The 27705-nt window shown below is 50.6% G+C and overlaps 1 protein-coding gene across 1 annotated transcript; it reads left to right on the forward strand.

Moving 5' to 3' along the window:
* Positions 1 to 4096: 4096 nt before the first annotated feature.
* Positions 4097 to 25408, forward strand: MON1A (MON1 homolog A, secretory trafficking associated). Its single transcript, XM_010369442.2, has 6 exons — positions 4097 to 4448; positions 20971 to 21110; positions 22322 to 22807; positions 23396 to 24161; positions 24877 to 25024; positions 25123 to 25408. The coding sequence occupies exons 2-6, from the start codon at positions 20984 to 20986 to the stop codon at positions 25261 to 25263; spliced, it is 1668 nt and encodes a 555-aa protein (XP_010367744.2). The 5' UTR covers positions 4097 to 4448; positions 20971 to 20983; the 3' UTR covers positions 25264 to 25408.
* The last annotated feature ends 2297 nt before the right edge of the window (positions 25409 to 27705 follow it).

A 27705-nucleotide genomic window follows, 5' to 3' on the forward strand; every position in this document is an offset into this window, starting at 1 on the left:
TGGGTTCAAACAATGTGGTTGGATTATTGTAGCAGCCTCCCAACTAGCTGTTCTGCTTCTCCCCTTTCCCACCTTCAGTCTGTTTTCCACACAGCAACCAGAGGAATCCTGTTAACATGGAAGTCAGGTTATGATATTTCTCTGTTCGGAGCCCTCTGACAACTTTCCATCTCCCTTCTTACGGAAACCAAATTCAGCAGCCTACAAGACTTGGGAGGAGCCACAATCATGCCACTGTACTTCAGCCTGAGCAACAGAGCAACACCCCATCTCAAGGAAAAAAAAAATCCAACCACAGAAGGATGGTACTTGCAGCAGTGTGACCACAGTAGAAACAGGAGACAGACCTGTTGGACTGGAATGAAGGAAGAAAGGGAAAGATATGGGAGGAACAGTTTTGGTAGGAAGAGCAGGGTCTCAGTTTTGGGTAGGTTGAGTTTTCTGATAACCAGTAGACAAGTGAGATGTGGAGCTGGAAGTCGGTTCCATCGGTCTGGAGTTCAGGATAAAGATCAGTACTAGAGATGCAAATCTGGGAGGTATCAGCGTATTGCTAATATCTAAAGCTACAGGCATGGATGAGATAACCAAGGGAGTAAAGGAGTAAGCAGAGATGGGAAAGCAAAGTTTAAGCCTTGAGCACTGAGGCCACACCAGTGCTAACAGTTTTCAGGGAAGGGGAGGAACAGAACTATGGATATTTTGGCTAGGTGAGGTGGCTCATGACTGTAATCCCAGCACTTTGGGAGGCCAAGGTGGGTGGATCACCTGAGTTCAGGAGTTCGAGACCAGTCTAGCCAATATGGCAAAACCTCATCTATAATAAAAATGCAAAAATTAGCTGGGCATGGTGGTGGACACTGTAATCCAGCTCCTCAGGAGGCTGAGGCAGGAAAATCGCTTGAACCTGGGAGGTAGAGGTTGCAGTGAGCCGAGATCATGCCACTGCACTCTAGCCTGTGCGACAGAGACTGTGTCTCAAAAAAAAAAAAAAAAAAAAAAAAAAAGCGGGTATTTTGACTTTGCTTCTCAAACTAGGCCTTTATTGATGGGTCTTTCACTTATCAGATAATACTTTATCCTCTTAAAAGGTATACCATATTAAGGAACTAATTATTATTGGTTTAAGCCCAATCTCCTGGGGCAATAATAATTGCTACACTTTATCACACCATGTGCCTGGCATGGTGCTGGCACTTCATCTATGATTTCATTTAATCCTTGTAATAACTGTATGACATTATCCCCCTTTTTTTTGAGACAGAGTCTCGCTCTGTCGCCAGACTGCAGTACAGTGGCACGATCTCGGCTCACTACAACCTCCGCCTCCCCGGTTCAATCAATTCTCCCACCTCAGCCTCCTGAGTAGCTGGGACAACAGGCGTGTGCCACCACACCCAGCTAATTTTTGTATTTGTAATAGAGACAGGGTATCACCATGTTGGCCAGGATGGTCTCGATCTCTTGACCTTATGACCCACCCGCCTCAGCCTCCCAAAGTGCTGGATTACAGGTATGAGCCACCGGGTTTTTTTTTGTTTTTTTTTTTGTTGTTGTTGTTGTTGTTGTTTTTTTTTTGAGACGGAGTCTTGCTCTTTCACCCAGGCTGAAGTGCAGTGGCGTGATCTCAGCTCACTGCAACCTCTGTCTCCGCCTTCAGGGTTCAAGCAATTCTCCTGCCTCAGCCTCCCTAGTAGCTGAGATTACAGGCTCACACCACCACGCCCAGCTAATTTTTTTGGTAGTTTTAGTAGAGACAGTGTTTCAGCATCTTGGCCAGGCTAGTCCCGAACTCCTGACCTCAGGTGATCCACCTGCCTCAGCTTCCCAAAGTGCTGGGATTACAGGCATGAGCCACCAGTCCCAGCCTTCCCTTTTATAGTTAAGGAAACCAGAGCCCAGAAAGGTTAAGTAACTTGCCACAGCTGAAAAGTGAAGGCTAAAGAAATGTAACAATTAGATGTGTTCTTCCCCTCTTTTCTAGCTTTAGTGAAGATGTTAGAACCTGAGGTGCTGCAAGGTTGTAGCTAAAGTGTATCGTTGCTGGGTGTGTAGTCTTTTTTTTTTTTTTTTTTTTTGAGACGGAGTCTCGCTTTGTCACCCAGGCTGGAGTGCTGTGGCAGGATCTCAGCTCACTGCAAGCTCCGCCTCCCGGGTTTATGCCATTCTCCTGTCTCAGCCTCCCGGGTAGCTGGGACTACAGGCGCCGCCACGTCGCCTGGCTAGTTTTTTGTAGTTTTTAGTAGAGACGGGGTTTCACCGTGTTAGCCAGGATGGTCTCGATCTCCTGACCTCGTGATCCGCCCGTCTCGGCCTCCCAAAGTGCTGGGATTACAGGCTTGAGCCACCGCGCCCGGCCAGAGAATGTTATATCTTGACTTAAACTCTCCTTCCTTCTTTCTTTCCTTCCTCCCTCCCTCCCTCTCTCCCTCCCTCCCTTCCTTCCTTCTTTCTTGACTCTCTCATTCTTGTTGTCCATGATCATGGCTCACTTCAGACCTGATTTCCTGGGCTCAAGCAATTCTTCCTGCTTCAGCCTCTGGAGTAATTGGAATTACAAACCTGTGCCACCAAGCCCAGCTCATGGCTCAAACTCTTATAGTGTAATAATTAGAGAAAAAAACTGTATAAATGATTCTTGCCCTAAGGGAGGGGACGTGGACTTCTGAACTAATGAGGAGATAAAATACTGAGTGACCTGTGGAAACCTGGAGAGACTCTCAGTTAAGGAATAGGGCATTTTCTTATGTCCTTACCTAAAAGTGGGGGACGGGGGGTGAGAAAGGTTCCCTTAGACTACGTGTAAGAACTTGATAGCCTTATGCAAAGCCATCTTCAGTGAAAGGCCACAGCTTTGTCACCATCTCAGTCACAGGCCAGTGTTGTGGAAGCAGGCTATGGTGGCAGCCATCTGAGACTGGAAGAAAAGCCCAGGGGCGGAGCTCTACCCTAACTCCAGTGTAGGGCTCAGAGAGGGACAGGACACTGCCCCCAGGTGCTTGTGGAGCAGCAGGGAAAGTCAGAGGAGTGATGTGACTTTTTCTTTCATCCTATTAACTGTTGGGAGAATAAACCATAAGGCTGTAAAGTGAATTAATTGCTTCAGAAAAAACATGAGCAGTGGTGCCAATCCCTAATTTTTGCTTTTTAAAACCATCTCTAAAAATAAGGGCCTTTTGGGAAAGCCTGTTGTCGCCTGTTTTCCTGTTGTTTTTATTGCTTTGCATCTAGGAAATTACAAATAATGATTCTTTGCAATGGCAAATCACCTGGGGAACTTTTCAAACAATAGTGATGCCTGGTTCCCCAACACTCCACCTTACTCTAAATTCAATTAAATCAAAATCTCTAGGGCTGGTGTCCAGGCATTAGTGTTGTTGTTGTTGTTGTTTTTGTTGTTGTTGTTGTTGAGACAGGGTCTTGCTCTGGTGCTTAGGCTGGAGTGCAGGGCCATGATCACGGCTTACCACAGCCTCGACCTCCTGGGATCCCACCTCAGTCTCCCGAGTAGCTGGGACTATAGGCACGAGCCATCAAGGATGGCTAGTTTTTGTATTTTTAGTAGAGATGGGGTTTCACCATGTTGGCCAGGCTGGTCTGGAACTCTTGACATCAAGTGATCGCCCACCTCGGTCTCCCAAGTGTTGGGATTACAGGCGTAAACCACCTCGCCCGTCCTAGCTTTTTTTTTTTTTTTTTTTAAAGCTTCCAGGGATATTCTGTGTGCCGTCAGAGTTGAGAACTACCGTTCTAGAGCATTATACTGACACATTAAAACGTGGCTACAAATACGTTTTTAGAAACAATTAGTGCGACTTTTGCGCATGCCCACATCCTTTACAGCCTGTGTAGCTGGGCCCACTGATGTCATTTATCCAGTCCCTCAAACTTGCACTGTCCTTCCACAATCAGTGGGAGAAACAACCCCAGCGTCCCTTTCCCTTGAAATGAACTGCTAGCTGGCTTGGAGGGAGAGGCCCAGAGTCCAGGTCTGCGGTCTGTGTAGGGCTCTAGGCTCTAAGGAGGCGCCCAGGTCCCTAGAAGGCGGCGCCGGGTGAGGCAATCCCGGACGCGGGTCAGGACCTGCCCACAGCTATGCTGGGACGAGGAACCCAGAGCCAGTCCCGCGGCGCGGCAGGCGGCCGAGAGCTAAGGACTACATTTCCCACAATGCACCCCGGGGGCGGGCCGGGTCGGGCTGTGCGGCTGGAGCTGGGCCTTGGCTGCTAGAGGCCGGAGAAAGCTGTCTTCTTGCACCGGCGGCCGGGTGAGGGCGGTGGGAGGGCGCGGTGCCTGCGCTGTGGCCATGTCTGTGTACGCAGGGGGCCGGGGCCCCGCGAAGCTGTGCCCTCAAGCCGGGCCCAGCCGGACACCCTTACCCCCCCAGGGGTCTGGCAGAGGGCAGTGACCGGCACCTTCTGTGCGTCCTGGGCCCCTCTGAGAAACAGGTGAGTTGACTGCCAGCCCACGTGGCCTGGAGGCACCTAGAGACTGGAGAGCTGTCATCTTTGGAGGGAGGGGCTTGAAGACGGCCATCAACGCTATCGCTTGCAATGGGAAGACTGTGTCTCCCTGGGGTCCCTCAGCCGGCTGGCTCCCAGCTGGGGAATACAAAAGGCGAGATCTGGAACCCATACTTAGGCTGGGAGGGCGAGGTCCGGTAGGGGGCAGTGGCCAGGTAGGACTCTCCCCACCCCCCACCCCCACCCCTCAACAAACGTACACATATTCGGCCGGTAGAGTCTTCTCAAAAAGCAACAGAGGTGACTGGGATGAGCGGGGCAGCACCTGGAAAGGGCTTGGGGCTTTGCTTTGTTGTTGTTTTTAGACGGAGTTTCACTCTTGTTGCCCAGGGTGTAGTGCAATGGTGTGATCTCAGCTCTCTGCAACCTCTGCCTCCTAGGTTCAAGCGACTCTCCTGCCTCAGCCTCCCGAGTAGCTGGGATTACAGGCATGCACCACCATGCCCAGCTAATTTTTTGTATTTTTGTATTTTTTTAGCAGAGACGAGGTTTCACTATGTTGGCCAGGCTGGTCTTGAACCCCTGACCTCAGGTGATCTGCCTGCCTCAGCCTCCCAAAGTGTTGGGATTACAGGCATGAGCCACTGCGCCCAGCTGGACTTTGCACCAGTTTGCCTGGTGCAACTGGGTTGTCCCTTGTACTAGGTGAGCCACGCTTTCTGGGCACAAGTTTGCAGAGGGAGGGTAAGCAACCTTTGTCAGGGAGGGAAGTAACTGCCAGAAGTGACAAGGACCAGACTATGATCTCAGCATGGAGTAGGCATCCTGCTGAGGCAGCCATAGCACAGCCTCACCTGGGCCTTGTCTGCCACACATCTTGTGTCCTGGCACCTCCTTCCCAGACAGACCACTCCAAGGGTTAAGGTGAAATGAAGTGCTATCCAAGCAGGAAGAGGGAACAGGAGTGGTAGGGAGTCAGTAGGGAGGGGCTCCTGAAGGCCTTCTCGGCTCCAGGGCTGCCTGAGTGAGAGAGGCACACTAGAAGGGCTGACTGAGCCAACTTGTTTGGTGACATTGCTCACAGGCATAGCAGGGCACTTTTAGGAAAAGCAAGGCCTGGGGCTTCTGAGAAGGGTCCCCTGAGAAGGGGCATCTGGGGCTGGTTCTAAGAGACCTCCTTTGCCTAACTTCTTCAATTCTAGCCTCCCAGGAGCTTCAGTTGCACAGTTGTGGCTCCAGTGGGGGTTGGGGTGGATTTTGCTGTGATTCACTCAGCCTCCCTGTTTGAGTGTCCAGAGTAAGTATTCAGAGAGCTGTTTGCTTCATCAGGCCTCTGGCTGGACCCCAGACTGACCTAGGAGATGCTGAGATACTGTATGATCTCAGGTGGTAGGAGAACTGTTGTGAAGGAAGTATCCACTAGCTCTGGCCAGCTGATCCTCCCCCCGCCAACCCTTCCCCAGGCAGGTACCATGCTGGGTACCACTCAGCCACTCTGGGCTTAGTCAGCTAAAGCCCACAAAGGATCAGTGGAAAGTGGGCCCTGAGGACAGAATAAGTAAGCTATTGTAGACCTTGTCTGGTTCTTTGAACCAAAAGTGCAAGGTCACAGAGCAGTGGCATGTGGCAAACCAAGGAGTTTTTTGTTTTATTGTGGGTTTTTTTTTTTTTTGAGACAGAGTTTTGATCTTTCGCCCAGGTTGGAGTGCAATGGCGTGATATCAGCTCACTGCAACCTCTGCCCCCTGGGTTCAAGTGATTCTCCTGCCTGAGCCTCCTGAATAGCTGGGATTATAGGTGCCCGCCACCACACCTGGCTAATTAAGGAGTTTAATTTAGGAGAGACTTCCAAGAGCAGCAGAGAGCCAGTTGTCTATTCCTGCAACTCCAGAGCCAGTGAACAACCAGTTAGCCTGGAGGAACTCCCAGCTGTCTATAAGACAGCTCTTTGACCTGACTCCCAACTGTCTATAGATAGCCCTAGCCTGAAGGTGAGTCGCTTCAGGCTAGGGCCCACCTGGCTTTGCAAGGTCAGAAGCATATTTGCCCATATGCCATTGTAAGCTGAGCAAAATCTCAGAGGCCTGATTTACATGACACAGACCACTGGATTCATGTGGTATTATAAGTGCAGTCAAACATGGACTGAATGCTAAGTAAGAATAATCAGGATGTGCTAATGGGAGCAGCTGAGTATGTAATCAAATTACATGGATTATTTCATTTAATCTTCCCACAACCCAAGGAATCAATACTACCATCCCATTTTATAAATGAGAAAACTGATACCAGGCCAGGTTAATCCAGGTCCTTCTAACTTCAGAGCCATTGTTCCTGAACATCTGACTACTGCCAATGATAAGTCTTCCCCACAGGCAGGGATTTCCAGAGGCCACATGATAGATGTGATGAAACTGGGCATTCTTCAGAGATCTTTCCGTTTTCCCTTCCATTTTTCTTTTTTAATTGCCTGAGGAATAAAAACACAAGTTCGGCTGGGCACTGTGACTCATGCCTGTAATCCCAGCACTTTGGGAGTCCAAGGCAGGTGGATCACCTGAGGTCAGAAGTTTGAGACCAGCCTGGCTAACATGGTGAAACCCCATCTCTACTAAAAATACAAATATTAGATGGGCACGGTGGTGCACACCCATAATCCCAGCTACTCGGGAGGCTGAGGCACAAGAATTGCTTGAACCCGGGAGGCAGAGGTTGCAGTGAGCCAAGATCACACCACTGCACTCCAGCCTGGGCGACAGAGTGAGACTCCATCTCAAAAAAAAAAAATCTCCTTCCCAAAGATGTTTGCTGGCTGGATGTGGTGGCTCACACCTGTAATCCCAGCACTTTGGGAGCCCTAGGAGGGAGGATCTTCAGCTCAGCAGTTCAAGAACAGCCTGGACAACATACTGAGACCCTATCTCTACAAAAATAAAAACTAAAAAATTAGCCAGGCGTGGTGGTACGTGCCTGTAGTCTCAGGTACTCAGGAGGCTGAGGTGGAAGGAGCACTTGAGCCTGAGAGGCCAGGGCTACAGTTAGCTGTGATCACATCACTATTCTATCTCAAAAAAAAATATATATATATATATAACTCCTTCTGCATGTGGCTTAAAGCCACACTGAAATTTGTGGCAGGTAGCCTTCAATCCAGAGAAATAAAGCAGGGTAGGCCGGGCGCGGTGGCTCAAGCCTGTAATCCCAGCTCTTTGGGAGGCCGAGATGGGCGGATCACGAGGTCAGGAGATCGAGACCATCCTGGCTAACACGGTGAAACCCCGTCTCTACTAAAAAATACAAAAACTAGCCGGGCGAGGTGGCGGGCGCCTGTAGTCCCAGCTATTCGGGAGGCTGAGGCAGGAGAATGGTGTGGACCCGGGAGGCAGAGCTTGCAGTGAGCTGAGATCCGGCCACTGCACTCCAGCCTGGGCCACAGAGCGAGACTCCATCTCAAAAAAAAAAAAAAAAAAAAAAGAAATAAAGCAGGGCAAGATGGGTAAAGAGCAGGAATATTGATAAGGTAATGCTTGAGTAGCAACCTGAAGGAAGTGAGGGACTGAGTCACATAACTAGCCCAGGCAATGGAGTAGGTCAAGTGGGGTGCAGGGGGAAAGTTCAGCAAGGGCAAAGTTCTAAAGTGAAAGTGCCCAGGAGGCTTAAGGAAAGCTAGGAGGTCACTGTGGCTGGACTGAATCACAGTTAGTAGGGAAAAAGGATAGGAGATGAGGTCAAGTAAGTAATGGGGAAGGAGTTATGTTGAGTGGGGCCTTGTGCACCACTGTGAGGAAATTGGCTTTCTTACTGAGTAAGGTAGGACCATGGCAGAGTTGTGAGCAGAGGAACTGCATGACCTGAATTTTGTATCAGGAGAATCACATTGCTGTAAGAAGCACAGGTTATGCAGGGACAAGGGCAGAAGAGGGGAGACTGGATAGGAGACTACTGCAACAGTCTCCTAGAGTGACACTGGTGGCTTTGACCACAGTGGTAGTTGTGGAGGTGATAAGTTGTCAGATTCTGGATATAGGCATTTCCCACTTAACATCAGTAATCTGTTTCATGAAAATTGGACATTCTGTGTGAAATCATTAACTTAATATATTTTCCATTGATTGACTGATTGAGACAGGGTCTTGCTCTGTTGCCCAGGCTAGAGTACAGTGGCACAATCATGGCTCACTGCAGCCTTGACCTCCTGTACTCAAGCGATCCTCCCACTTCAGCCTCTTAAGTAGGTGGGACTACAGGCATGAGCTGCCCCGCCCAGCTAATTTTTTATTTTGTAGAGACAGTGTCTCACTATGTCAGCCAGGCTGGCACTCAGTAATTTTCTATCAATTCTATTTGGAATGTAATTTGAAGCTTTAAATGCACATTACTTTGTTAAAAATATAGATAAGATTTTAGTGATGTAAATATACATATTTTCTATATAAACATACACTGGGCCAGGTGTGGTGGCTCACACCATAATCCCAGTACTTTGGGAGGCTGAGGCAGGCAGATCACTTGAGTCAATGAGTTTGAGACCAGCTTGGGCAACATAAGGAGACCCTGTCTCTACAAAAAATTTAAAAATTAGCCAGGCATGATGGCACATGCCTGTGGTCCCAGCTACTTGGGAGGCTGAGGTGGGAGGATCACTTGGGCCTGGGAGGTTGAGGCTACAGTGAGTGATCACACTATTGCACTTCGGCCTGGGTGGCAGAGTGAGACCCTCTCTCGATAGATAAATAAACATAAGCTGAATCAATATAAGTTTGGTATATTAGTTAACTATTGCTGTGTAACAAATTTTCCCAAAACTTAGCAGCTTAAAATGACAGTATTTATTATCGCATACAGTTCTTGTGGGTCAAGAATTTGGGAACAGCTTAGCTGGATGGCTCAAGCTCAGGGTCTCTTATTACTTTGAAGTCACCTAAAGGTTTGACTGGGCCTAGATGATCTGCTTCCAAGATGACTCACTCATGACTAGCAAGTTGGTACTGGCTGTTCACAGGAGGTCTCAGTTCCTTGCCATGAAGTTCTCTCCATACAGCTGCTTACATGTCCTTACAACATGGCTGATGGCTTTCCCTAGAGGGAGGGATCCAAGAGAACAAGGCAGAAGCCACAATGTCTTTTATGACCTAGCCTCAGAAGTCACACATTGTTTTTTCTTTTTTTTTTTTTTGAGACGGAGTCTCGCTCTGCCGCCCAGGCTGGAGTGCAGTGGCCGGATCTCAGCTCACTGCAAGCTCCGCCTCCTGGGTTTAGGCCATTCTCCTGCCTCAGCCTCCCGAGTAGCTGGGACTACAGGCGCCCGCCACGTCGCCCGGCTAGTTTTTTGTATTTTTTAGTAGAGACGGGGTTTCACCGTGTTAGCCAGGATGGTCTCGATCTCCTGACCTCGTGATCCGCCCGTCTCGGCCTCCCAAAGTGCTGGGATTACAGGCTTGAGCCACCGTGCCCGGCCTGTTTTTCATTTTTTTTTGACAGGGTCTTGCTCTGGCACCCAAGCTGGAGTGCAGTGGTGCGATCTCAGCTCGCTGCAACCTCTGCTTCCTGGGTTCAAGTGATTCTCATGCCTCAGCCTCCCGAGCAGTTGGGATTACAGGCGTCCACCACGACACCTAGGTAATTTTTGTATTTTTAGTAGAGATGGGGTTTCACCATGTTGTCCAGGCTGGTGTCAAACTCCTACCTCAAGTGATCTGCCCATCTTGGCCTCCCAAAGTGCTGGGATTATAGGCATGAGCCACTATCCCCAACCACACATTGTTATTTACAGCGTCCTATTGGTTGCATAGGTCAGCCCTGCTCAGTGTCAGTGTGGAAAGGGAGTATGCAAAGGCATGCATAGCAGGAGTTGAGGATCACTAGAGACCATCTTTTTTTTTTTTTTTTTTTTGAGACGGAGTCTCGCTCTGTCGCCCGGGCTGGAGTGCAGTGGCCGGATCTCAGCTCACTGCAAGCTCCGCCTCCCGGGTTTACGCCATTCTCCTGCCTCAGCCTCCCGAGCAGCTGGGACTACAGGCGCCCGCCACCTCACCCGGCTAGTTTTTTTTTTTGTATTTTTTAGTAGAGACGGGGTTTCACCGGGTTAGCCAGGATGGTCTCGATCTCCTGACCTCGTGATCCACCTGTCTCGGCCTCCCAAAGTGCTGGGATTATAGGCTTGAGCCACCGCGCCTGGCCTTTCCCTCTTTTCTCTTCCTTCCTTCCTTACTTCCTTCTTTCCCTTCCTCCCTTCCTCCATTCCTTCCTTCCTTCCTGACAGAGACTCACTCTGTCACCCAGGGTGGAGTGTGGTGGCGCAATCTCAACCTCTGCCTCCTGTGTTCAAGCGATTCTCCTGCCTCAGCCTCCCGGGGTAGCTGGAATTACAGGCATGCGCCACCATACCCAGCTAAGTTTTTGTATTTTTAATAGAGACAGGGTTTCACTGTGTTAGCCAGGATGGTCTCAATCTCCTGACCTCATGATCTGCCCACCTCGGCCTCCCAAAGTGCTGGGATCATAGGCGTGAGCCACTGCGCTCAGTTGTCTTTCCTTTCCTTTTTCCTTTCCTTTTCTTTCCTTCTTTTTTTTTTTTTTTTTTTTTTTTTTGAGACAGAGCTTTGCTCTTATTGCCCAGGCTGGAGTGCAATGGCATGATCTTGACTCACTGCAACCTCTGCCTCATGGGTTCCCAATGGCATGATCTTGGCTCACTACAACCTTTGCCTCATGGGTTCAAGTGATTCTCCTGCCTCAGCCTCCCAAGTAGCTGGGATTACAGACATTCACTACCACACCCGGCTAATTTTGTAGTTTTAGTAGAGATGGGATTTCACCAAGTTGGCCAGGCTGGTCTTAAACTCCTGACCTCAGGTGATCCACCCCCCTTGCCCTCCCAGAGTGCTGGGATTACAGGCATGAGCCACTATGCCCAGCCATGAAATTGTCTTTTACTGAGATGGTGAAACCTCTGGGAGAAGTGGTAAGTGCCTGTAGTCCCTGCTACTCGGAAGGCTGAGGCAGGAAGTTCACTTGAGCCCAGGAATTTGAGGCTGTAGTGCATGGTGGGGTGGTGATTCCACCTGTGAATAGCCGCTGTACTCCAGACTTGGTGACAGAGCAAGACCCCATCTCTTTTTTTTTTTTTTTTTTTTTTTTTTTTTGAGACGGAGTCTCGCTCTGTCTCCCAGGCTGGAGTGCAGTGGCCGGATCTCAGTTCACTACAAGCTCCGCCTCCCGGGTTTACGCCATTCTCCTGCCTCAGCCTCCCGAGCAGCTGGGACCACAGGCGCCCGCCACCTCGCCCGGCTAGTTTTTTGTATTTTTTAGTAGAGACGGGGTTTCACCGTGTTAGCCCGGATGGTCTCGATCTCCTGACCTCGTGATCCACCCGTCTCGGCCTCCCAAAGTGCTGGGATTACAGGCTTGAGCCACCGCACCCGGCCGACCCCATCTCTTAAAAAAAAAAAAAAAAAAAAAAAAAGTGCCGCCATGCCCGGCTAATTTTTTGTATTTTAGTAGAAATGGGTTTCCCCGTGTTAGCCAGAATGGTCTCGATATCCTGACCTGGTGATCCGCCCACCTCAGCTTCCCAAAGTGCTGGGATTACAGGCGTGATCCATAGCACCCGGTCTTTTTTTCTTTTTAAAGACAGGGTCTCTACCGGCTGGGCATGGTGGCTCATGCCTGTAATCCCAGCACTTTGGGAGGCTGAGGCGGGCGGATCACGAGGTCAGGAGATTGAGACCATCTTGGCTAACATGGTGAAACCTCGTCACTACTAAAAAATACAAAAAATTAGCCGGGCATGGTGGTGGGCGCCTGTAGTCCCAGCTACTCAGGAGGCTGAGGCAGGAGAATGGCGTGAACCCGGGAGGCAGAGCTTGCAGTGAGCTGAGATCACGCCACTGCACTCCAGCCTGGGCGACAGAGCCAGATTCTGTCTCAAAAAAAAAAAAAAAAAAAAGACAGGGTCTCACTCTTATCGCCCAGGCTGGAATGCAGTGGTGTGATCTTGGCTCATTGCAAGCAAGCTCTGCCTCCCAGGTTCCAGTGATCCTCCCACCTTAGCCTCCTGAGTAACTGGGACCACAGACACGTGCCACCACGCCTGGCTAATTTTTGTATTTTTGTAGAGGCAGGGTTTGCCATATTGCCCAGGCTGGTCTTGAACTCCTTTGCTCAAGTAATCTGCCTGCTTTGGCCTCCCAAAGTGCTAGGATTACAGGTGTGAGCCACCACACACAGCCAGGAGCAACTTTTTAAGATGACCTTTTTTTTTTTTTTTTTTGAGACAGAATCTGGCTCTGCCACCCAGGCTAGAGTGCAGTGGTGTGATCTCGGCTCATTGCAACCTCTGCCTCCTGGATTCAAGCAATTCTCCTGCCTCAGCCTCCTGAGTAGCTAGGATTACAGGCATGCGCCACCACACACAGCTAATTTTCGTATTTTTAGTAAAGACAGGGTTTCACCAGGTTGGCCAGGCTGGTCTCGAACTTCTGACCTTGTGATCCACCCTCCTTGGCCTCCCAAAGTGCTGGGATTATAGGCGAAAGCTACCGTGCCTGGCTAGGCGATGGTTTTTTAAGGAGTTCAGTTTGAGGCATGTAACCTTGAGATAATAATAAGTAGACAGTTAAATGTGTGTGCCTCTTTAAGTCAGAAAAGAGATTGGGGCTGGAGATCAAAAAAAATAAATTATTAATATGTAGAGGGAATTTAAAACTATGAGACCAAATGAGATCACCAAGGGATTGAGTGAAGACAGAGAAGAGGTCCCAAGACTGAATTCTGTGCCCCTTTACAGTAAGAACTGCAAAAAGGACTCAGAAGGAATAGTCCATGAGGTCAGAAGAGAGCCAAGAAAGGAGTGGTGTGCCATAAAAGAGGAGAAAATGTTTCAGGAGAGAGGAAATAACCAAATTATCTATTGTTTATGGGTGAAGTAAGATGATCCTGGCAGTCATTGGTGTCCTTGATGGGAGCAGTGTTGGTGGAGTAATGGAGGTGAGATTCTGTTCAGAACTGGTTTAGAGAGAATGGGAGAAATGGAGAGGCTGTGGCAGGGACAATTCCTGCTTTCCATATATCCATGAGCTCCATACATTTCCCAGTCCCTCTGGCTACATCACTGGTTCTGGCCAATGTGAGCTACGAAGTATTTAAGAGCTGGTACGTGATCCTCCATCTCTGTCTTCCCCTGCCAGGTGATGCGGAAGGCATGTGTTTCAAATGGCTACTATAGGGTGCTAGTAGCTTGGATTCCTGAATCACTGCTTGGAATGGAGCTACTGTGAATTGCTACCAGTCCCACAGTAGATTTTGTGTGAGCAAAAAATAGATCTTTGGGGCTGGGTGCGGTGGCTCATGCCTATAATCCCAGCATTTTGGAAAGCCAAGGTGGGCGGATCACCTGAGGTCAGGAGTTTGATACCAGCCTGGCCAACATAGTGAAACCCCATCTCTACTAAAAATACAAAAATTAGCCAGATGTGGTGGTGGGCGCCTATAATCCCAGCTGCTCGGGAGGCTGAGGGAGGAGAATCGCTTGAACCCAGGAGGTGGAGGTTGCAGTGAGCCGAGATGGCACTACTGTGGTCCGACCTGGGTGACAGAGTGAGACTCCGTCTCAAAAAATAAAAAAAGATCTTTGGGTATAAAATCTCTAGCATTCGGCATCCATTTTTTACACAGAATAGTCTAGCCTACCTGACTAATGCAAACTCCAAATATTATTTGCCATTTTGAGGGCGTTTGTTTGTTTTTTTATAAAGGGCAACAGAAAAATGGGTTGGTAGCTAGTGGGGAATGTAGAGTTAAGGGGAAGTTTGTTTTCTTTTAACTTTGAAATAAAACATACAGAAAAGTTCAAAAATCATAAGTATAGCTCAATGAATTACTGCAACGTGAACAGCCCCAAAGGAGGGTGTTTTTTGTTTGTTTTTTATTTTTGAGACAGGATCTCACTCCCTTTACCCAGGCTGGAGTGCAGTGGTATGATCGCTCACTGCAGCCTGGACCTCCTGGGATCAGGTGATTTTCCCACCTCAACCTCCCAAGTAGCTGGGACTACAGGTGCATGCCACTACACCTAGTTAATCTTTTGTACTTTTTGTAGAAATGGGGTTTCACCATGTTGCCTAAGCTGGTCTCAAACTCCTAGGCTTAAGCGGTTTGCCCACCTAGGCCTCCCAAAGTGCTAGGATGACAGGCATGAGCCATCAAGCCCTGCTGTGAGGGGGTTTTGAAGACAGAAGAAATATCACCATATTGGTAATGGATAAGGGAGGAGGGGAAACTGATGAGGAGGGACAGCTGCTGAAGCCATGTACCTGAGTAGGAGAGGGGCTGGGATCTGGTGCACACATGGAGGAGTTAGCCTCTATGGAGCATGAACAGCTCATCTTTAGTAAGAAGTGGGGGCCAGGTGTGGTGGCTCATGCCTGTAATCCCAGCACTTTGTGGGGCTGAGGCAGGTGGATCACTTGAGGTCAGGAGTTTGTGACCAGCCTGGCCAAACATGATAAAACCCTGTCTCTACTGAAAATACAAACATTATCTGGGTGAAGTGGTGGGTGCTTGTAATCCCAGCTACCTGGGAGGCTGAGGCAGAAGAATCGCTTGAATCTGGGAGGTAAAGGTTTCAGTGAGCCAAGATCGTGCTCCTGCACTCCAGTCTGGGCCACAGAGTGAGACTCTGTCTCAAAAAAAAAAAAGAGGGAAGGCCTAGTCTGGCAGATGAGGTGAGGAGGTGGTGGTGGTAATCTCCGGAAGTTCTTTCCTTTTTTTTTTTTTTTTTTTTGAGACAGAGTTTCACTGTTGTTGCCCAGGCTGGAGTGCAGGGGTGCGATCTCAGCTTACTGCAATCTCTACCTCCAGGTACAAGTGATTCATCTGCCTCAGCCTCCCGAGTAGCTGGAATTATAGGCATGCTCCACCACCCCGGCTAATTTTTTTTATTTAGTAGAGACAGGGTTTCTCCATGTTGCTCAGGCTGTTCTCAAACTCCCGACCTCAGGTGATCTGCCCCCCTCGGCCTCCCAGAGTGCTGGGATTACAGGTGCGAGCCACCATACCCGCCCCGGAATTTCTCTTCTAGAATGACTTCTGTCTTCTAGGTGAAATGGAAGACTAGGTGATTTGCTGATAGTGCTAAGTATGACCATCAGGGAAGGAGATGATGGACATTTGAAAAGAGAAGAGATACGAAGTTAACTAGAGGAGTAGGAAAGTGAGGAGACATAGAAATGTAGGGCATTCCGGCCAGGCGCGGTGGCTCACTCCTATAATCCCAGCACTTTGGGAGGCCGAGGCAGGCGGATCACCACGTCAGGAGATTGAGACCATCCTGGCAAACATGGTAAAACCCCATCTCTACTAAAGATACAAAAAGAAATTAGCTGGGCATGGTGGTAGGCACCTGTAATGCCAGCTACTCTGGAGGCTGAGGCAGGAGAATGGTGTGAACCCAGGAGGCGGAGCTTGCAGTTAGCTGAGATCGCGCCACTGCACTCCAGCCTGGATGACAGAGCGAGACTCCATCTCAAAAAAAAAAAAAAAAAAAAAAAAAAGAAATGTAGAGCATTCCAGATTCCAGGCCGGGCGCTGACTCACACCTGTAATCCCAGGACTGTGGGAGGCCAAGGCAGGCAGGTTGCTTGAGCCCAGGTGCTCAAGACCAGCCTGAGCAACATGCCAAAACCCTATTTCTACCAAAAAAATACAAAAATTATCCACGCATGGTGGCTCATACCTGTGTTCCCAGCTACTCAGGAGGCTGAGGTAGGAGGATCGCTTGAGCCCAGACAGGCCTGGAAACCCAGGCCACAACCCTGGCACTGTCAGGAGCAGATTGCTCTCGGCCTGCAGACTCATCTCTCAGAACCCACTCTGGCTTTTAGGATAGCTTTGGAATTACTGGTCTATGATTACATGTGGCCTGTGTGTTCTTGCTCAAGACTTAGACGTGCCCTAGTTTCCTTAGCATTCAGCATCCTGGGCCTTGTGGTGTTGCAGTGGTTGTTTTGGATTGCTCCTCTTAGTCTCAGCCTCAGAGGGGACCTCTGTGGATGCTACCGCAGGTTCCTTGTTGAGGGCATGCAGCCTCTTAGTTCCTCTGGCCCACTGTCTGACAAGGCAGTCTGCACCTTGGCCTTCTGGGCTCTGACCCTTGCTGGGAACCATTACTCTTGATTGTCCTGATGGATGGGATTGGGGGCCTAGAAAATCCCCAGATTATCTCCCCAACCTTCTTTCTTTGGTTTTATTCTGTGTGGGGTGATGCTGTTGGCAGTGGTGCCCAACCCCCCATATCCTTCAGGCTCAGTGCAGGAGTGGCCACCAGGCCAGCTATCAGGATACAGGCTCTGCTTCCCTGTCTGTTTGTACATGGAGCTTCTGCAAAAGATTCAATTAAAGAATTACATAACTTGGCCGGGCACAGTGGCTCAAGCCTGTAATCCCAGCACTCTGGGAGGCTGAGACGGGCAGATCACGAGGTCAGGAGATCGAGACCATCCTGGCTAACACGGTGAAACCCCGTCTCTACTAAAAAATACAAAAAAACTAGCTGGGTGAGGTGGCGGGCGCCTGTAGTCCCAGCTACTCGGGAGGCTGAGGCAGGAGAATGGCGTAAACCTGGGAGGCGGAGCTTGCACTGAGCTGAGATCCGGCCACTGCACTCCAGCCCGGGCGACAGAGCAAGACCCCGTCTCAAAAAAAAAAAAAGACTAGCCGGGCGAGGTGGTGGGTGCCTGTAGTCCCAGCTACTCGGGAGGCTGAGAATGGTGTAAACCCAGGAGGCGGAACTTGGGAACTTGCAGTGAGCCGAGATCCGGCCACTGCACTCCAGCCTGGGCGACAGAGCAAGACTCCGTCTCAAAAAAAAAAAAAAAGAAAAAAAAGAAAATTAGTTCTTTGGGCACATACATAGGAGCTGCCTGACTGGAGCTATGCCAGGTCCAGAGAGAATGTTCTTGGGCATACACTGGCTGGCACCACACAAATGCTACTCATGGTGAGGCTATCTGTTTGGGACTACCCTTTTCATGAACTTGTTTGAACACCTACTTTATGCCATGCTCAGGGAAGAGTCGTTTGCCCAAGGTTACACAGCTAGGAGGGGACAAGAGCTCAGTTATTCCCACCAGACTCTGTGTTCTGGGAGGCAGGCTCAGGTCTACTTTGCTCACACTAACACCAGTGCCTCCTGGGCCCCTGGCCTGCATGCAGTGTTTGCCCCATGAGTTTCTGCCCTTCTAATCCATCCACCTAGATCCCTCTTTCTTAGAGGATTGGTACCTGGAATGGATCCCCTCCTGGGTGAACTGTATGTTGCCTGACAAGTGAGGATCCTTCAGCCTGCCATTGAAGGACTCTAAAGGTGAAATAAGTCTTGCTACCAGCCTTGGTGAGCCACCCAGCTGGCTCTGTTACCACTGACATTCACTTGTGGCCACCTCCACCTGGGCCTGGGGCTGTGGAAGGACAAGGAGATCCAGCTGAATCTATCCTGGCCATCATACGGGCACTGAGAGTTGTCATGTCTATAGTTGTTTTTAATTGTTAAGACAACTTGTGCCAAATTCAAAAGGTACAAAAGGATATTTAGAGAAAAACAGGGCTTTAGCCTGAAGACAAGCCTGTTGGCTGTGTCTCACTTCTTTCTCTGCAAACACCTAGATATCCAAAAAGAACTATTGGTCAACTCCGTTAATTTTTATTTTTATTTATTTTTAGTTTTAGTTTTTTCAGACAGGGTCTCACTCTGTTGCCTAAATTGGAGTGCAGTGTTGTAGTCATGGCTTACTGCAGCCTTGACTTGCTGGGTTTATGTGATCCTCTCTCCAGTAGCTGGGATTACAGGCACATGCCACCATGCCTGGCTAGTTTTTTAAATTTTTTGTAGAGACAGGGTCTCACTTTGTTGCCCTAGCTAGTAAACTACTGAGTTTAAGTGATCCTCCCTCTTTGGCCTCCAATCTTTGCTAAGATTACAGGAGTGAGCCACCAGATACAGGATACAGAGTTGTTTCAACTCCCAGATCCAAATCCAGCACTTCCTTCCTGTAGTAACATTGGGCAAGCTGCTTAAGCTCTCTGTGTCAGTTCTTTCATCTATAAAGCTAGCCTGACGGGAGCATCTGCCTCATAGAGGCGTGATCAAGATTAGGTAACTTAATCCACAGAAACTTCTTAGCATGATACGCTGACACTGAATAACTGTTAGCTACTGTTATCAGTTTGTTTAATTATTTACATTTTATGTACTTTTTCTAAAAGACCAGGCTGAGCGTGGTGGCTCCTGCCTGTAATTCCAACATTTTGGGAGGCTAAAGTGGGAGAGGACTGCTTGAGCCTAGTAGTTTGAGACCAGCCAGGGCAACATGAAAAGACCTTGTCTTTATTAAAAAAATACAAAAATTGGCTGGGAACAGTGACTCACGCCTGTAATTCCAGCACTTTGGGAGGCCGAGGTGGGCAGATCATGAGGTCAGGAGATGGAGACCATCCTGGCTACCACGGTGAAACCCCATCTCTACTAAAAATACAAAAATTAGCCGGGCATGGTGACAGGCGCCTGTAGTCCCAGCTCCTCGTGAGGCTGAGGCAGAAGAATGGCGGGAACCCGGGAGGTGGAGCTTGCAGTGAGCCGAGATTACACCACTGCGCTCCAGCTTGGGCAACAGAGCGAGACTCTGTCTAAAAAAATAATAATAATAATTAGGCCAGCGCAGTGGCTCACACCAGTAATCCCAGCATTTTAGGAGGCTGAGGCAGGCGGATCACAAGGTCGGGAGTTCAATACCAACCTGGCCAAGATGGTGAAACCCTGTCTCTACTAAAAATACAAAAATTAGCGGGGCATGGTGGCAGGTGCCTGTAATCCCAGCTACTTGGGAGGCTGAGGCAGGAGAATTTCTTGAACCCAGGAGGCGGAGGTTGCAGTGAGCCAAGATCGCGCCACTGCACTCTAGCCTGGGTGACAGAGCAAGACGCCATCTCAAAAAAAAAAAAAATTAGGCAGGCACAGTGGCAGGAGGTTGAGATGGGAGGATGGCTTAAGCCCAGGAGGCAGAGGTTGCAGTGAGCCAAGATCGTGCCACTGCTCTCCAGCCTGGGCAAGAGAGCCAGACTCTGTCTCAGAAAAGAAAGGCCGGGCACGGTGGCTCACATCTATAATTCCAGCACTTTGGGAGGTCAAGGCAGGCAGATCACTTGAGGTTGGGAATTTGAGACCAGCCTGAGCAACAAGGAGAAACCCCGTCTCTACTAAAAATACAAAATTAGCCGGGCATGGTGGTGCATGCCTATAATCCCAGCTACCTCGGGAGGCTGAGGCAGGAGAATCTCTTGAACCTGGGAGGCGGAGGTTGTGGTGAGCCGAGATCGTGCCATTGCACTCCAGCCAGGGCAACAACAGTGAAACTCCATCTCAAAAAAAAAAAAAAAAAAAAAGAAAAAGAAAAAAATTAGCTGACTGTGGCATGTGCTACTGGGAAGGCTGGGACGGGAGGATTGCTTGAGCCCAAGTCAAGGCTGCAGTAAGCTGTGTTGGTGCCATTGCACTCCAGCCTTGGCAACACAGTGAGACCCTGTCTCAACAACAACAACAACAATCTGCTGAGAGGGGCAGATCACTTGAGGTCCGGAGTTCGAGACCAGCCTGGCCAACATGTTGAAACCCCGTCTAGACCAAAAAATATAAAAATTAGCCAGGCATGATGGCGCACGCCTGTAGTCCCAGCTACTTGGGAGGCTGAGGCACAAGAATTGCTTGAGCCCCAGAGGTGGAGGCTGCAGCGAGCCAAGATTGTGCCACTGCACTCCAGCCTGGGTGGCAGATTGAGACCCTGTCTCAAAAAAAAAAAAAAGACTAGAAGGAAATACACTAACATATGAACAGTGAAAGATCCTGAATGGTAGGAAAATCTTGATATTTCTTTCTACTTTTCTGTGCTTTCCAAGTTTTTTTTTAACAATGAATATGTCTTCCTTTTATAATCAGAAAAGGAACAGTATATATATATATATATATATATATATATATATATATATATATATTTTTTTTTTTTTTTTTTTTTTTTTGAGACAGAGTCTTGCTCTGTTGCAGCCCAGGCTGGAGCCCAGTGGCCGGATCTCAGCTCACTGCAAGCTCCGCCTCCCAGGTTTACGCCATTCTCCTGCCTCAGCCTCCCGAGTAGCTGGGACTACAGGTGCCCGCCAGCTCGCCCGGCTAGTTTTTTGTATTTTTTTTAGTAGAGGCGGGGTTTCACCGTGTTAGCCAGGATGGTCTCGATCTCCTGACCTCGTGATCCACCCGTCTCGGCCTCCCAAAGTGCTGGGATTACAGGCTTGAGCCACCGCGCCCGGCCTATATATTTTTTTGAAAGGAATTTTCAGAATCCATTTTCTAGAGATTTGAGTTAGTGGAGTCCTGATAACGGACACTTTCCTGTACTTAGTACCACTGTTGATTATGCCTGTGACCCAGCCAAAAGCCATCGATGTTGCCTTTGCCCCACAGGAGAACCCAAAGGATGGCTACTGACATGCAAAGGAAGAGAAGCGGCGAATGCCCTGATGGCACATTGACTCCTTCTGATGGACACAGTGTGGAGAGAGTTGAGAGCCCCACACCAGGACTGGCCCAGGGAATGGAGCCAGGTATGGGCAAGTGTACAGCCTCAGCCAGCTGCCAACCAGAGCAGGCTTTGGGGGAGTGGGGGCAGAAATTAGGATTCCCAACCACTTTTTGCTTTCCACTTATTCATGCATTTGTCAGTCACTCATTGGATATTTATCAGGTTCTGGGGAAAAGGCAGGAGGCCAGGCTCGTTCTGCATGTGGCTTTCCTCTCCACTTCGTGTTACGCTGTTCACCCTGAGCTTTCTGGCTGCCATTGAGGGCTCTTCTTCTGTTCCCTGTGTCTACAGCACACCTCCCCGGCTCCTTCTCCCCTCCTCACAAGTTAGGCCTGCTCTGACCATGCTTTGTATAGGACACTAATTATTTCATAATTTTATCTCTTTATGCATATATTGCCCATCTCTCTCTTCCACAAGATTGTGAACACTGAGCACAGGGCAGTTATATCCCCAGTGCCTGGTACAGGGCTGAATTCGTAAGAGAGACTCAAAATATATCTGTTAAACTATTTTGTCAAAAAACCAATAAAGGAAGACTGACCTGGTCACTGCCGTGAGGCAGTCACAGGCTGTGGAGCCATTACAGGGGGTCAGTCAGAAGCTATGGCCTAAGTAGGGTAGGGGAGCTTTCTCCCAGAGAGATTCATTGAGTACGAGTGGTGCTCCAGACACAGGGTGAGGTGCTACGTTCCTGCACCTTGCTGGGTACCATTGTAGCTGGAGAGAAGGACAATAATTGGCAAGTGCCACAAGAGAAATCAAAGAGGGACATATAGAGTGGCTGGGGTTGGAAGTCAGTAACTAACATCTTCCCTGAAAGCTGAAGTGTGACAACTAGCCAGCCACGTGGGGAGGTAGGAGACAGCTGACAGCAGGTGTGGAGCTCCCGAGGCAGGTGGGGGCATGTTGAAACTGTCTAAGAGCAGATCTTGGCCAGTGTGACCAAGATGGGCAAGGGAATGGGGTGGGAGATGGGAATGAGAGGTAGGCAGATACCAGCCACCACTGCTGCCATGAGTGGTTTGGGTCTTCTTTCCAGTATGATGGGAGGAGACTGGTGGGCTATAAGTTTCAGAGAAGCATCATCCATGGCAGACAGTGGCAGAAGGGAACAGTGGCTTGACCCTAACAAGTCAGGCAGTCATGCTGGAGTGACCACGTTAGGCACCTTGCTGGTAGGAGTGTCTGCCAGTAGCTACCCCTCTAAGCACCAGTGCTTTTGGCCTGCAGGTGCTGGGCAGGAGGGTGCCATGTTCGTCCATGCCCGTTCCTACGAGGACCTGACTGAGTCAGAGGATGGGGCAGCTTCTGGGGACAGCCCCAAGGAGGGTGCCAGGGGTCCCCCGCCACTGCCTGCAGACATGCGCCAGATCAGCCAGGACTTTAGCGAGCTAAGCACCCAGCTGACGGGTGTGGCCCGGGACCTGCAGGAGGAGATGCTGCCAGGAAGCTCTGAGGATTGGCTGGATCCCCCAGGGGCAGTTGGCCGACCAGCCACAGAGCCCCCCAGGGAGGGCACAGCCGAGGGGGATGAGGAGGATGCCACGGAGGCATGGCGCCTGCATCAGAAGCATGTCTTTGTGCTGAGTGAGGCAGGGAAGCCTGTGTACTCCCGCTATGGGTCTGAGGAGGCACTTTCCAGCACTATGGGTGTTATGGTGGCCCTGGTGTCCTTCCTGGAGGCAGACAAGAACGCCATCCGCTCCATCCATGCAGGTGAGCCACCTGGAGAGGGAATGGGGTGGGCTCCCCTGGCCAAAGTTCATTCATAGCAGGTTTCGGACCCCTGCAGACCAGAGGGCTGGGATGTGCTATGTGACTAAGGGTAAGCCCCTCTACCTCTCTGAGTCTCAAGGTCCTCACCTGAACAGAGGATAACAACATTGCTGGCCTCATGGGGCTGTGGTGAGGACCAAAGATGCCTCTGACATGGGCTTTGCCTTTGGAGAAAGTGAGAATCTCCCTGGGGAGGTGACAAAAAGAAAGAAAGAAAAAAAAAAATACATATATATATCTCCCAGGTCCTGAGCTCCACCCAGCCAGCCCTTGCCAGTTGACTTAGCACTTAGCATAAGAATGTGTGTTTCAGAGGGAGCTAGTCTTTGAAACAAGTGGCAGGGATAGGCCCTGAGCCCTCGAGGAGAAGGAGCAATGGGTTTTTATCCTGAACATCCTTAAGCCCCTACTGTGCGCAGAGCTCTGAGCGAGGAAAGGATGGGCGAAGCGAAAGAGCTGCGCTGGAAGGCGGTGTTCGGAGGGAGCTGCGGCTGAGGCTGACATCCCTCTTTCCCATCCCGCCCTCAGATGGCTACAAGGTAGTATTCGTGCGCCGGAGCCCGCTGGTGCTAGTGGCAGTGGCTCGCACACGGCAGTCGGCACAAGAGCTGGCGCAGGAGCTGCTCTACATCTACTATCAGATCCTGAGCCTTCTTACCGGTGCGCAGCTGAGCCACATCTTCCAGCAGAAGCAGAACTATGACCTGCGGCGCCTGCTCTCGGGCTCAGAGCGCATCACAGACAACCTGCTGCAGCTCATGGCACGAGACCCCAGCTTCCTGATGGGGGCGGCACGGTGCCTGCCCCTGGCAGCAGCCGTGCGCGACACTGTGAGTGCCAGCCTGCAGCAGGCACGTGCGCGCAGCCTGGTCTTCTCCATCCTGCTGGCCCGCAACCAGCTCGTGGCACTTGTGCGCCGAAAGGACCAATTTTTGCACCCCATCGACCTGCACCTGCTCTTCAACCTCATTAGTTCCTCCTCGTCCTTCCGCGAGGGCGAGGCCTGGACGCCCGTGTGCCTGCCCAAATTCAACGCAGCCGGCTTCTTCCACGCACATATCTCTTACCTAGAGCCTGACACCGACCTCTGCCTGCTGTTTGTCTCCACTGACCGTGAGGACTTCTTTGCAGTCTCTGACTGCCGCCGCCGCTTCCAGGAGCGCCTTCGCAAGCGCGGAGCCCACCTGGCCCTGCGAGAGGCGCTGCGCACACCCTACTACAGCGTTGCCCAAGTGGGCATCCCTGACCTGCGTCACTTCCTCTATAAGTCAAAGAGCTCGGGACTCTTCACCAGGTGAGGGAGGGCCTTAAGGGCACTGCTGTAGGGGCACCGGGACATGTGGAGTTGGGAGGCTGTTTGGTCCTGAGCTCTGAGATGTAGCCATGAAGCTGCCTCCATCTTTGGAAGCAGACCAGTGTGCTGGGTCTGTTTTACTGTGGCACCAGAGACCCACACTCTCCATCACCCTATGAGCATACCCCTCTCTACTTTATTACCCAGAAGGCCTGGAAATGCCCAGTATACCCAGGGAAGGAAACTGGAACAGAGGTCTCCCAGGTCCCTTGTCCTAGAGCAACTCTAGGCGTCATTTTGGTCCAGCTCAGGAAGCAGAGCCCTCCTCTACTCCCTCCCCCAGCAGAGGGGCTGGGAAGATATGGCCTCCCTTTGTCCCTTTCGGCCCACAGGATTCCTAGTTCACCTTTCCTCTACTCCAGATCTGTCACTCTGTCTTGGACATCTAAACTCAACCTGGCCTCTCCAAAGAGGGGTCACCAAAGACACCATGAGCTTAGGGGGTGAGAGGGGACACAGCTCTAGTCTCAGTGCGCCCAGCTCTGTCCTGGAGTGCCTGCTGTGGTGAGGAGACAATGCCCTGTCCTAAGGGAGCATTTGGAGGGTAAGACATATGATAGAGTCTTCCTGGATAGGAAGAGGTGTTTCTAAATCTCTAGAGAAGACAGTGGAAGTCATTCCTTTGCAAACCCACTCCCCCCAACCCTGTCTGCAGCCCTGAGATTGAGGCCCCGTACACCAGTGAAGAGGAGCAGGAGCGGCTGCTGGGCCTCTACCAGTACCTGCACAGCCGTGCCCACAATGCCTCTCGCCCACTCAAGACCATTTACTACACGGGCCCCAACGAGAACCTCCTGGCCTGGGTAAGGCAGCCCTGGGATGGGATGGGCTTCACGGAGGTCCTAGGTGTGGGCCATGAGGGGCATCTAACCTAGATGACGACCCTTTGCCCCTTCTCCAGGTGACAGGCGCCTTTGAGCTCTACATGTGTTACAGCCCCCTGGGGACCAAGGCGTCAGCTGTCAGTGCCATCCATAAGCTGATGCGCTGGATCCGCAAAGAGGAAGACCGCCTCTTCATTCTCACGCCCCTCACCTATTGATGGGAATGTGTGCAGGCTCAGCCTTCCCAGGCACACTGGGTGTGGGAAGCCGTAGGAGCCTCCAGATGGGGGCTGGTCTCTCTTGCCCAGCCAGCAGGCAGGGACTGTGGGTTGGTGAGTGCATTAAAGTGCTTTGGGGAAGACACTTGTCAAGCCCTGTCACTTGTCCCTTCGCCCATCCACCCTCACTCACATAGACACTGGATCCTCCTCCCTAGCTCCTGCACAGGGGCACAGGCACATTTGAGCCCCTCTTCTCCCTCCCTTGCATGAGGCCACACACATTCTCAGTTGGATCTTGGGCTGGGGCTGTTTTGGTTCAGCTGAAGTCCTACCATATGTATGGTACCATACTGCCCTACCCTACCCCCACCCCCATACTCAGTCTGAGCTTCTGCTGTCTGCCTCTCTTATCACTCCTGGGAGGGGCCCCCACTGCATGCCACAAAAGACTACCCAACCACCTTGGGAGCCCTCGCTGTGGCTCTGTTTAATGGGTTGCTGTAGTTCAGCAGGAGCTGAGCTGAGTAAGATAGAGATGGTCAAAATGGGGGGAGTCTGAGCCCTGGTACTGGAGGGAGCCCCTGGTGAGGCAACTCAGTCTTCAGCTGAAATTCAGAATCTAGCCTCCCTTTAGCTGCAGGCCTCTGAGGAAACTGTCCCTGCTTAGGCCTTCCCATGAAGGGCTGTGTGCCTCAGTTCTCCTACCTCAGCCAGTGCAATCCTCCAAATGGTCCCCAAGAGTGAGCTGAGGGTCTGAGAGATGGCCCAGTTGACCCTCTACGGCAGTGGGCCTGTCATAATAAGAGCTAATGCTACTACGTGCACTGGGCTCTCCTTAGTCACCCTAGTCCCTGGCATGGCATAGGCAGACCTGCATGGGGCACCATGGACATCCAGGAGGCTCCATAGTGAAAGCCAAGCCCCATTTACTCTACCACAGGACCTAGGGCACAGTACAGAAAGCTTCCACTTTGCTGCTGGGGGATCTTCTAGTTCTGGCCCTAGGGAGCACAAGGCCTGGGAAGTACTTATTGAAGAAAACTGTCCTCTGAATGTGGTCTTCAGACTGTCAGAGAGAATCACCCTCATGCAGTTTCTGAGAGTTGGGCCAGTATTTTCGGCCACTAAAATCAAGCCATGTTGAAGAATGAGCCTGTGTGGGTGGCATGGGCCCAGGGTACACTGGAACGGTTGTATTTATTGTCCCAGAAAATGGCAGCACAGCCCCTGCCCTTGGCCCCACTGTGGCTCACATTGGAATGGACATGGCAGCAGGCTACCAGCCCAGATTCCAAAGCCTCTGGGAAGCAGCCATAGGCTTGGTGGGTGCTGTTCACCCTGCACACATGCCCTGGGTCTCTTTTATGCCTGTTCTCTGCTTTTGTTCCTCTTCTGCTCCTAGTAAGAACATCAAACCACTGCCTCTGGGGCCTGGGTGATGCCAGGTTAGCTGTCCCTGACTGTTACTGGCATTCTGGTCAACAGTGAGCCCCTAAATGCCTCTTTTGCTTGCCCTGACTTTCGTAGGTTTCTCAGCTTCTCTGTAGTTCAGCATATATTCTGGGGAGACCATAGTTGGATAAATGTGTGTACCTAGGACTGTAGGCACCTAGGAGCGTGGGGTGTACCTGCTTGGAGATCAGGGGTGGGACGACAGGCAAATAAGGAAGGTATTCCTAGTGAAGGAGCCAGCATGTGCCAAGGGAAGGACATGGTAAGAACCCTGTACAGGCCGGGCATGGTGGCTCACACCTATAATCCCAACACTTTGGGAGGCCAAGGCGGGTGTATCACTTGAAGTCAGGAATTCGAGACCAGCCTGACCAACATGGTGAAACCCTGTCTCTACTAAAAATACGAAAATTAGCTGAGTGTGGTGGCATGCACCTGTAGTCCCAGCTACTCAGGAGGCTGAGGCAGGAGAATTGCTTGAACCCAGAAGGCGGAGGTTGTAGTGAGCCGAGATTGCGCCACTGCACTCTAGCCTGGGCGACAGAGAGAGACTCCGTCTCAAAAAAAAAAAAAGGAACCTAATATAACTTGTTTGCAGTGAAGCTGGAGGAGTCCATAAGGGCTGGGGTTCTCAAACTCCAAGTAACCTGCAGTGTGATGTGGTCATATTACAGTTGGAGAGACTACCTTGCTACTGCTAAGGTGATCTTGGGATTAGAGAAAGAGGCTAGACCTAGTCCTCTAGAACAGTGTTCAGAGGGGACTGAGAGCTCAAGGAGGGAAAAGTGGCTAGCATTCCTTCAAGGCGTCAGGTGCTAAGGGCAGTCGAGCAGGTTCTTAGCCAGCTATGGGCCAGGCCTCGTGAGTTTACCTTGGGGTGCCCTTGTACTTCACACTTAAGAGCCCCATTAGCTGACCTCCCCCACACACCTTGACTGCTCCCTCCTACAGAGGCAGCAGATGGCGAGACGGGGAAGGGGTGCTCCT

The sequence above is a fragment of the Rhinopithecus roxellana genome, chromosome 1 (genome assembly GCF_007565055.1).
Source record: "Rhinopithecus roxellana isolate Shanxi Qingling chromosome 1, ASM756505v1, whole genome shotgun sequence".
Lineage (NCBI taxonomy): Eukaryota > Metazoa > Chordata > Mammalia > Primates > Cercopithecidae > Rhinopithecus > Rhinopithecus roxellana.

Excerpts from the sequence above, each read along its gene's own strand:
- MON1A (XM_010369442.2), top strand. The coding sequence starts at position 20,984 with ATGGCTACTGACATGCAAAGGAAGAGAAGCGGCGAATGCCCTGATGGC. Across the intron at positions 22,808-23,395 it reads CATCCGCTCCATCCATGCAG|ATGGCTACAAGGTAGTATTC; the intron begins GTGAGCCACCTG and ends TCCCGCCCTCAG. Across the intron at positions 24,162-24,876 it reads AGCTCGGGACTCTTCACCAG|CCCTGAGATTGAGGCCCCGT; the intron begins GTGAGGGAGGGC and ends CCCTGTCTGCAG.